This window comes from Monopterus albus, unplaced genomic scaffold, assembly GCF_001952655.1.
Source record: "Monopterus albus unplaced genomic scaffold, M_albus_1.0 scaffold69.1, whole genome shotgun sequence".
Taxonomy (NCBI): Eukaryota; Metazoa; Chordata; class Actinopteri; order Synbranchiformes; family Synbranchidae; genus Monopterus; species Monopterus albus.
In genome coordinates, this window is record NW_018127949.1 from 791714 (window position 1) to 802891 (window position 11178).

The 11178-nt window shown below is 39.5% G+C and overlaps 1 protein-coding gene across 3 annotated transcripts in view; it reads right to left on the reverse strand.

Moving 5' to 3' along the window:
* nrg3b (neuregulin 3b) overlaps positions 1-11178 on the reverse strand; it is a 172459-nt gene that overhangs the window by 19223 nt on the left and 142058 nt on the right. For 2 of the 3 annotated variants that reach the window (XM_020605249.1, XM_020605248.1), the window contains exons 3-4: positions 5994-6067; positions 557-583 (exon numbers count right to left, since the gene is read on the reverse strand). In XM_020605249.1, coding sequence (XP_020460905.1) covers positions 557-583; positions 5994-6067 — 101 coding nt within the window. The remainder of the gene's footprint in view (positions 1-556; positions 584-5993; positions 6068-11178) is intronic. The other variant, XM_020605250.1, reaches the window with a different exon arrangement.

Below are 11178 nucleotides of genomic sequence, written 5' to 3' on the forward strand. Positions count from 1 at the left end.
GGAAGAGGGCTAGATAATTTGTTTTTTAAAGGTTTGTTAACCACCTGAAAGGTGGAGATGTTCTTTAAATAATATCAGTGAGATCCCAAAGAGCTTTTAATTGGATTTTCATCACCTCTTATTTTATTTGACAGGGTTTTTTTTTGTATTTGTACAAATTTTTAGATGCATGCTTTGTGTAAATCCAGATCAAGTACATGTAACTCAAATAAAATTTTTTAACACAATATATATTTAATTACATTTCCAAAAATTGCTCCAGATCGACTGCACATGTATGTGGGAGGCAGACAGACACACATTCATACATGAACTGCCCCAGTCTGTATTTCTCTATCCTCATTATATAACTCCCCACTAACAGTACTGTTCTTCATGCAGACAGACAACACCTAATTCACCAGCATGGTGTTTCCATGGCGACTGGCCCACATTAATTTTCCAAGGTGAGTGGCCTTGTTGTGCTGGATTGTATGTTTTGCATGTGGCATGTCGAGATACATAAGGTGCGTGAGAGATTAAACACTTCACAACAGCCAGTGAAAAGTTGTCTTACCCATGAACTCAATCCCAAGTTCATCTGCTGCTCCATTTGAACGCAGTTAGCACAAGAACAGAGAGGGCATGGGTAAACGGGTAAACAGAGACAGGGAGGAGAGAGGGGAGGGGGTGAGAGAGGGGTATAAAACGGTTATAACTTGATGCATCTCTATAGTAACTTACTCAGAATTCACCTTAGGGAGAGACACACGCTGCAACTAGACCATAAAGTTGGTTTGACGGCTTTCTCTGACATGGCTCTCCCTTGTGCAGCAGGTAATGAGCCAACCAAGCCCTAGATGCTTGGTATGCTTTTCCATGATACACTATGAAATCACATAGCCTGCAGTGGCTTTAAATGAAGAAAGAAAACAACAAAAATATGGGGACTGAAAGGATTAAAGGAAGGATCACAAAAATAAAATCTGAAATGACATATCATATAGCTTTATGTCACTGGTGTTGCTTTGCGCAGACCTTTTATATTGATTTGAGCCTGAGGCATTGCAGTAATTGTACAACATCGCTTTTCAATATTCACAAGCTGTTTGGTTTAAAATGAGCCACACTGACACAACATTTCACATGCATGCACACCCAAGGGATACAATACATTACACTCTAGTCTGTATTTCTTTTTCTCTCACACACACACAGTCTTTCTCCATGTAGTTAAGTCTTTCCCCCTAAAGCCCAGTGCTAGGGAAACAGATAAAAGGAAGCACTCGTGCTCTTTCCATCCTGACAGTTTCCCCTTTTTCGTGTCACTGTAATGTAATCTCATTTAAATTAAAATGAAAACCTCATAGTAATTGCTTTTCTGACAGAGGTGGTCAGAGTTTTAAAGAGAAAGCAGTTTGCCAAGCCCCTGACAGATTATGTGGTGAGCACTCTAAAAAAAAGTAGTTAACACAAAAATAAATAAGGATAACAACAACAACAAAAAAACAAAACAAAAGAAACATGTGTTCCTGGATGCATTTTGATTGTGCCATGGGAAAATCTGTCAGTGCAACGGCTTTATAAGTTTGAGGAAAAATAAAAACTCTGCCGGGGACTAGAGGAAGACAAAAGATAAATGGACATTTGGATGAATGGATTATAATAAATCCACAGGGTTATCTCACTATATTTAAGGGTGTGATCTGAGGAAATAGTTCTTTTTAATGTGAAATTTGAAACAGTTAGCGGGCTTGCGGCATTTGGGGAAAGTTTCAGAGACCATTTAACCTACTAATGAAAGTAACTTACTGGATACAAAAAAAGGAAAAACAATCACCTTAAGCAAACTAATGAATTTACATATACATTTAAACTGGATGTAAGTGCTGTGCTATGTTTATTGGATGTAATGTAAATTCATCATTTATCTCTGTGGCCTTGTGGATTGATTAACAAATGTCAGCATTTCGTATGCACTGCAGTCATTCTCATAGCAACTCAAACTAATGATTAAAGCAGTTTAGAGACAATTTGGGCTTTTTGCATTGAAGTGGGTTGAGATCCGAGTGCATGATTAAGATAAGATCAAAACTTTTACTACTAGGTGCACAAACACTTGACAAGGCCAAAGAACCGAATGCAGCATCTTATTGATGTTGCCTGATCTGTATTATCCATTGTAGCCTTTCTGTGTGATTGCCGATGGCTGCAGCCAACACTCCACTCTAAATCACCCTGACTGTCACAGCCTGTGAAGATGATGTCATTACAACGCTGATACACATCCCTTCCTCTGGCTTCGCCTTGTCTGGAGACATTCACCAATCATAATATGTGCAGGCTCCCAATCCTTTGCACTGGCAAGTCAAAGCACCTCGGGGAATCATTTACGGCATCTTGTGGGAGCCTTAAGCAAGCTTGGAGAATACCTGTGCATCATGTCAGATGCTTTTGGTCTGATTAAATGGCAGGAATCTGGTGGTGTGGGAGAGACAATGGCAGGGGTGAATCAAATCCTTAATCTCCTCCTTCACTTGGGTGAGCAGGGAATTAAGGAGCCAATGTGTCTGCATGTATCTGTGTGTGTGTTACTGAACCAAATATCCTGTGTAGTTACTTCAGGCCTAATATCTGCAGTAGATAAACAGTTCAAATTAGAGGCTTGCTTTCTTCCACTTTGTAAATCCGCTGGGTAAAACCAAAAGCTGGCACTCCTCCCTCTCCTCCCCCTTCAATCTCCCACCAAACATCACCTCTGTAGTCTCATCGGCCCAACTGAACCTCATTAGTAGCATGCCCTAAACTCCTTCACGATTAAGGAAGAAACTCATTCCAGTTCTTTACCTTATAAACTAATTGCATCCTTCCTACGTTCCCATTCCTCCAATTAAACACCCCTCCACTTCCCCACTGTGCAAGTATGTAAGACCCCAGCACCTTCTCCCCACCTCATTTCCAACACTGACTCACAGCAGGATTGTGTAGCTGTACGTGTCAGCAAGCCTTTGTCCCTGGACTTTTAAAATGTGCATGAGAGTCGTTGCTTCTTTTTCTACCTCTGTAAGCACTGTGTGCCAGCCAATCCAAGCTGCTCATTTGAATGGTTGCTTTGTCATCAGTCAAAACCAACACAAAGGACGAGGGACGATGGATGATTAGTGACTGTGAGGTGCACAGAGATTGATTTAAGAAAAAGAATAAAATCCAAATCCAAAAGAGTGCATGGTAGATGAAACATCTCACCCCAGGGTGTCATTTGTGTCTAGTGCTGCCATGTCATTGTATGAAGAAGTAAACTGCATGCAAACATGCACACACACACGCATACACCAGTGATCTGAATTTCACTGGAGCTGGTCCCAGTGTGTGCATGTATGTGTGTATGTTATTACATGATATGGCTTTTGAAATCAGGATAATCCTCAAAACCCTTGGCAATCTGGGTAAATTTCAGATTACTCTGTATCAACAGAGATCAAAATAGGTTTCATTTCTCTCTCATATCTTCCAGGATACATTTGTTATTTATGGTGGTTCAAGTCTCAATTGTAATTATTTATTTTTTTCTGAGGTTAGAGATGAGCTCATTGCACAAATTTACCTTTTTAACAAGTATTTTATGGATACTGTATATTTTTATGCCACTTATCACCCATCATCCATTTAATGTGCTCACTTATTTATAGGAATACTTCTATTCACTTAATATAAAGTAACAAAGAGATTAATCATATACCATGAACTAACAGGACCAGAGTTGGGCATGTGTCCAAGAGCACATGGTTGAACTTTTCATAAAGGTGAAAAGCAGATGCATGTACAACAGTGGTGTTTGGCCTGAAAGCTGCCAAATCCTTCTAATAGATGAAGGAAAAAGCTTATGTAATTATAATAAAAGATAGCCTATCCGTACTTTTCATGAGCTTTTTCTATTCATAACAGGTCTGGCAAGGCTGTACCTGAGATCATATTATACCCATGCAGGCTACTGTATGTACATATGTGGACTATAAGGTGTGGAAAGTATGAGTGGTTGGGGATGATTCTGGACCACAAGAGTTCACTGTGGAGCCTTCTGGAAACGTCCGGACAGTTTGAGGATAAGGCTGGTCGTTTTCTACATTAATAGTATTGTCAGCCATCTCCATACAGATACTTAAACCGACAATGAATTGCCTCTACTCACGGTTAATGTCTGTCAGCTGTGAGTCCTGGATGATAGTAGCTTGTTCACCTGTGTGATAGATTTGATATATTTGCACTACTGCTGCACGATCGCCATTGTTGTTCAAAAATAGTTAAAAACACATCAGGGAAACGCACCACTGCACCGGGTCACACACTGTTTTCATAACAAAACCCCAGACACAACTATGTTGCCCCAAAGGCTCCGAGCAGTCATAATTTCCTGCAGTAGGAGTCAAAGTCAACTGCACATGTGTGAGATCTTGCGTGAGGTCTGAGCTTTGTTTATAATCCGATAGCTCCTCACACCTCGGTCTGGTGTTTGCTAAAAAGCTGGAAATCACTGCCTTAAACTACTCAGGCTACAATACATGATCACAGTGAAGTGCAGCCATAGTGCAAATACAGCTTTGTGTTTCCACATGCTGATCAAACTGCTTTATAGTCTTACCTTAATCTACTGTTAAACACGCATGGCCCTGAAACACAGTTTTCATCCTCTGAAAGGCTTATTGTGTTTAATCCACTGACAAAATCCATCCATTTAGAGCCGTGCTATATTTTGAAATTATGAATTCATTGTGTTTTCCTCAAAAACATTTTTCCCACTAATACATTAAACAAACTCTCCTTTATATTTTGTCTTCTGAGGTTTATTTTCTTATAAAAACAATAGTTAGTAAATTAAAATGTACCATAAATGTGGTGTAATTGATATCTTTTGTTGAGTGTCAGTTTTGGGGCAAAAGATTCATCTTATGTCAAGGAGAAACAAAAAAAAAATCCAGATGTGGATAAACAGGAAATTTGATGTGTGTCTATAGAAGATAAAATAAATCCTATTGTGAAAAGTTGGTGCCATGAGGGAGCATGAAACATGCTTTGTGACATTGGCTTGTGACCCCATTAATGAACTGTCAGTGGGACTGGTGACATCAAACAGAAGGCGACTGGAGTTGGGTTTTCCCTCCAACTCTTGCTGTAGAGGAACCAAGACACTCCACAAAACAGTATGAATTTGTAAAGCTGTAGTTTCATGGCAAAAAGCTCGGGGCCTCCAATTTCTCTGTTCCTTGTACCTCTGACTTTTCCTTTATTTTTTAACCACAGTACAAAGCTTTCATGGGGATTTAAAGACTTCAGGGGGATTATTTTTTATGAACAATAAGAAACTGAAGACTTTCATTCCTTTTAGCTAGACTGAACCCAGGCAAGGTTAAAGACCATAATAAAAGCTATAGGTTTTATGCACAGTTTAATTCTAATATCTGCATAGTAGCACCTACAGTGCTGTGTATAAGGCCAAGACATACTGTCTCATGAACTGTATTTTGATGCATAGTAACCAAAACATTTTTAAAATAGTTTTAATAGTTGCTCATATTGATATAAATAAAAAAAAAGTCTCCAAATTATGACACTGTTGTATTAATCAATGTATAGTTGCCTGTTATGAAAAAAATGGACAAAAATGGAAATACTGAGTAATATAGTAATATCATATATAGTAATATAATAATAATATAGCAACTAATAATCTATGGTCTGTAACATAACCTCTTATACTATATATTGGAACTATTTACAGTAGCTGTATTGTATGTTCTTATTTTAGGTTTGAAAAATCTATTTTTAATATTCAATATAACCAAAAACCAAGCAGCATTACAACATTTAAATGAACCTGATGAACATTTTTATCTCATAGTTTGCAAATGTAAATTGCATTTAGCAAAGAATGATAAATTCTGCCATATAAGCACTGGGATTATAAAAATGCATCAATACTTTCTAATAAAAAACAGACAGAGAAAAAAATAGCTTACTTGGGTCAGACAGGATAGCATCCGTCTTGGGAACAAACTGGTCACACCGTAGTCCATGGTAGCCTTCCTTACACCTATAAGAGAGAGGAAAAAAAGAGACAGCAAGAAAGATTTGAGATGAGGAGAAAGACAAACCAAGCAAAAAATACCAAATTACAGCATGGGCTATCGGGTGAACAGACTTTTAGATAAGGAAAGTTGAGAACAGGAAACTTCAACAGAGAGTGGACAGTAAAGAGTGGAGTGCACACTGAGGACTGAGTGGCGGAGGGAGATACCCAGAAACTGTCGAGAGAGGTGGGGTGAGAAGAAAGAGAGGAAAGGGAAGATAGTTGTGCAGGGTGCCTGCAGCTCCGCTGATAGCACATGACTGAGAGGAATGCCAGGTCCCAGTGGAAGAAATGGGGTACTGGGATGAAGTATACTTGGTGTGATGCAGATGACACAAGATCTACAGTGGAAGGGAAGCTGCCATAGATGGAAACACTCACATGAACAAAGTCCGAGCATGGTATTTGAATCCTTCATTAAATATATCCCTGCAGTGTTAATGGCTACAGACCTCCAACAGTTGATATAGGCACTTTAATTATGACAGCTGAAATCTGCTCTTTATATGTTGCAAAATTATAGGAATATTCTTTAACACAGAAGAATTCTGTGTGGTTGCTATACATTATAATAAACATATAATTCTTGTTAATTATTAGGCATTTTTCTAATCCTGTGCTGTCATTTTCTATATTAACAGTATTTTGAACACTCCCTATACAGAGAACTGAACTGTGAACAGAATTGAATCTCCTCTACTCACTGTTCAAGTTTGTCAATCCGCCATTCCTGGATTAGTTTATTTGGATTATTTGGAGTTATTCCTCAGGATTCAGCCAGTCACAATCCACAAATAGCTTTTTCTCTCTAAAAGGACTTCCATATTTTGTATGTATAACTTCAATAGTTGCCATATTATTGCCAACTGTGAGCGCATTCAGTGGGTTGTTCCATCCTCTATCCTCCTTCACGGCTTAGGGGAGACAGCTGGGGGAACTTGCTTTGATGTGTCTGTGTCAACATAAACGTTCACATGATCGAGTGGTGTGTCTGAACTGTCTGTATTTTCTCTGTCCCATCAGTTGATGACATACTGTTGGAAAACTGGGGGGATTAATTCTCAGAAATTGCCCATCAGTATCTGTCCACCACATTCCCACCAGTGTCATAGATCCCACACTCAGTATAATGTACTGGTTGAGTCACAAACAGAAGTGGACCATTCAGTCTTAATGAGCTTGTTTTGACCGAATAGCTTGAAGAAAACAACACAGCCAACAACAAGTGAGTTATGTAAAACAAACTGAGCAGCAGCAGCAGATATCACAAGTTGTTGGTTAAGGCTGGGATCAGAGTGAAAACTGTGACAGATTGTCATCTTTTTGCATCTTAAGGTGCAGTTTCAGCTCCATTTGCTCAGTGTGTTTCACCTCATTATATGCAGTTTGTTTTCTTTTCTGTTTACTCTATAATGCAGTATGGAACTGCAGAATTGATGAAAATAAATAGGATATGTGGTCCTCTAATTTCACGCCGACTCAAAGCTGATGGCAGCACTAATGCAGCTGCATCATCATTTTCATCAGGCGTCTGTTGTTGTTGTTTTTTTTTTTCCAGTTTATGTCTGTTTGATGATTTTGTTTGCTCCATAGAACCCTGCTCCTGCTATGGTGAGAAGACCATATGTGAGGCTGCATCTTGCAGACTAAAGGATGCAGTTTTTACACCGACCACCTTTTAGCACAAGATTCAAAAATAAAAAATAATTGCCTGCTGCAGTTAGAAACAAATGCACATGAAAGTGGAGAAAGTGAACCAAAAACAGTAAAGTTGGACAGGAGGAATTGCAGTCAGGTATTAATTCCCTGCAGCCTCTTCACGGCAAGCTATCATTTTCACATTACACATAGTCATTTGACGGATTGTTATAATAAATATACTGATTAAAGTGCAACTGAAAAATGTAAGAAACATGTTAAATGATGGGTTTCCTAGAACGTGAGCTTGAAAAACCTCAGTACCATTTTTAGTGATCAGCACTGCTGTCTAGCTGCAGGGTGTGATCGTTGAAATGGTCATTTTATGTTATGCGGCATTAAAAATCTCTCTAAGCGTACCTTTAAACACTGGGACTCATTACTGTTCAACTGATGCGGGAACAACACCCTTGAATTAAACACTAAATCTTAAACCTCAAAATCTCTGTGGCATTTCATTTAAAAAGTAATAACCAAAACACACAAAACCTCTATAATTCTCTGCTCAGACAACTAAGGGAGGAGATAAGGAACTGATTCTTTCCTGTCATTGTCACTCCCACAGCCAGACTTCCACATCTTAATCAGCCTAAAAAATGACTAATACAATACTCCAGTATTCTCCAAACTCACTCTTGACTCTGCACACATACATAAGATTATGCTGTGTTATGATGTTCTACAGAGCAGAACACAGAGCTACCAATGGAGTCTACTTCAGTTGAATCCTGATATGACAATATCAGATAACATTTCCATATTAAGATATAATAATCACATATTGCCCAGGTCTTAACCGCTGTGCATTTCTGAGCCACTACTGGCTTAATGAATTGTTTACATAATACAGTATCTAGTATAATAACAATTTACATGCTGAATAGAATCAGCTGGATCCTTCATGATGCACTCAGTATGCATTTTGGCAAAAAAAAAGAAAAGCTGCCATCAACAACAACAACAACAGCAACGACAGTTCAAAGTCAATGTGATTTAAGCATTTAGGTGACAGAGTCTGCATGTTCTCCCTGTGCCTGTGTGGGTTCTCTAAGGCTTGCTTCCACAGTCCAAAGACATGCAGCTTAGGTTGAGTGGTGACTATGAGTATTGCCCATAGGAGTGCGTGTGGTTGTTTAAGTGTCAGCCCTGTGATAGACTGTCGACCTGTCCAGTGTGTACACCGCCTCTCGCCCAATGGCAGCTGGGATTGGCTCCAGCCTCCCCGTGACCCTATTCAGGAATAAGGGGTATAGATAATGGATGGATGGATTTTTAACTAACTTTAACTTAAGATCATTGCAAATAATATAAAATATGACATGTTGGACATAAATGAAACTCATATTATCAGCTGATAAATTAAATTTTATGTTAAGCAACCCACACACTTGATTTTACTGTTGATAATTAACAAATCCTTGGCTGATCTCATGTGATTATTATAATCTGATTATCAGTCAACCAATCAACAGTATGTTCCCATGAGATCAGCCAAGCAATTAAACAGAATGCACTTTATTTTACAGTATGATATCGTACCTTTCTGTGTAGGCGTTTGTGTCCCACCCAAGATTTTCACTGGCCTCATCCGGCCCCCTAGCTAAATATTTTTGCAGGCACCACCAAGTATTGACATATATGTTGATTTTTGAACAATAAAACTGCATGTTTGCATACATTTTTGTTAGAAGAGTTATTTAACAGATACATACACTGTGCATGTTCTTAGTTGAACACTGAATCCTTCATTACTGCAGATACAAGACACCTGCACTGTCCCTTTTTTGTCAGAATGCCGTTCTAAGTCAAACAGCCTATGATGTACCACAAACTTCAGAGGAGCACCCCAGGCGGCCAGTCAGATTTCAAGGGTAAATCACCCCTCCCCTCCCATCACTTGGCTCTGCAATACTACTGCCTTCTCTCCCTGGGTGTGAGCTGAGATGCCTTGTTAGTATTCTGAATCACAAACCCCACAGCAGAATCCCTGTCTGACTATCTGTTTACGTCTGGATCTGCTTTCTTTTTGTCTGTTCTTCCATCTCTCCACTCTTAGCACCTTTGTAGCACTGAGAAACAAGCTCAGCCATGCCTCAGTAAGATGCAAACAATGCTTTGTAAATGTGTTCGTGTGAACATGGCATCGAATGCCTGAAAGGATGACAAACAATGTGAGATAATGACGCGCTTTGAGTATGTGTTTGGGTGTGGATCTCCAGTGAGGGACACGGGAAAACAAGAGCTGGTATTTATGCATGTGTGTGTCAGTGTGTTTCAAAAGGGTGAAATATCTCAAAGTGAACTCAGTTGTGTGTGTATGTGTGTGAATTTGTGCACACATGACGGCTTTCTCTCGTGTGTGTGTTTATATCCTGCAGCCACTGTGTGTATGAACAGCAGCGGCAGCAGCTATAGACTCACTGCATGTTTCCCCCCACTGCTCTGGAGCTGTCTGTGACTACCAGCTGCTTTCAACACATGCTCCAGTCATAGAGGAAACACACCTCTGAATCTGGAGGATGATGAAGGGGTGGGGAGCACTGCTTCATAACTGATCCTGCTGTTAATTAGCGTGAGAAATGGAAGATGGCTTGTGTGCAAGGGGAGGGAAAAAAGGTTCAAGTAGGAGAGAAGGGACAGGGATGTCATCATGTCAGCCAAACTTTTCATTTACCTTCTGACTCTCATGAATATTAGCTTCCACATGTCCTGTAAAACTGATGAGGCAGAGGGGAAATGCCATAGTCTACTGGAACTAAGAATTGCTTACTGACTAAATCAGACATGTAATTTATGTTTGAATGCACATCACCTGGTTATCATTTATTATTTTAACAAGATAAATTGTGAAATAGAGTTAAAAAGGGGGTTATTTCCTCACTTTGTGAGCATCTGTTGACAACCAGTTGCAATGAAATGGGAAAATCTGTTGCATAGCTTATTAGCCAATTAGTGAGCCTTAGAATTGCTGTTATGCAGATTGCGTTCCCTTTTCACAGAGCCAAACTAGCAGATTCCAGTCATTATGCTAAGCTAACCAGCTCCTGGCTGTAGCTTCATAGTTACTATACAGACATGAGAGGTGCATCATCTTCTTATCTAACTCTGGGCAAGAAAGAAAATAAGCACTTGCTCCAAAATGTCAAATTATTCTTTTACGTATTCAGCACATAACAGTGGGGTGCAAGATGCTAGCAGGCAGGGCATACATGGAACGCCATAACCAAGTGGTTGGCATAGTGTACAGAAACATCTGTGCTGAGAACAGGCTGGAAGTCCCAAAGTCAAAATGGGATACACCTCCAAAGCTGGTTGAGAATGACCAAGCTAAGATCCTGTGGGACTTCAAGATACAAACTGACAAACTGGTAATGGCC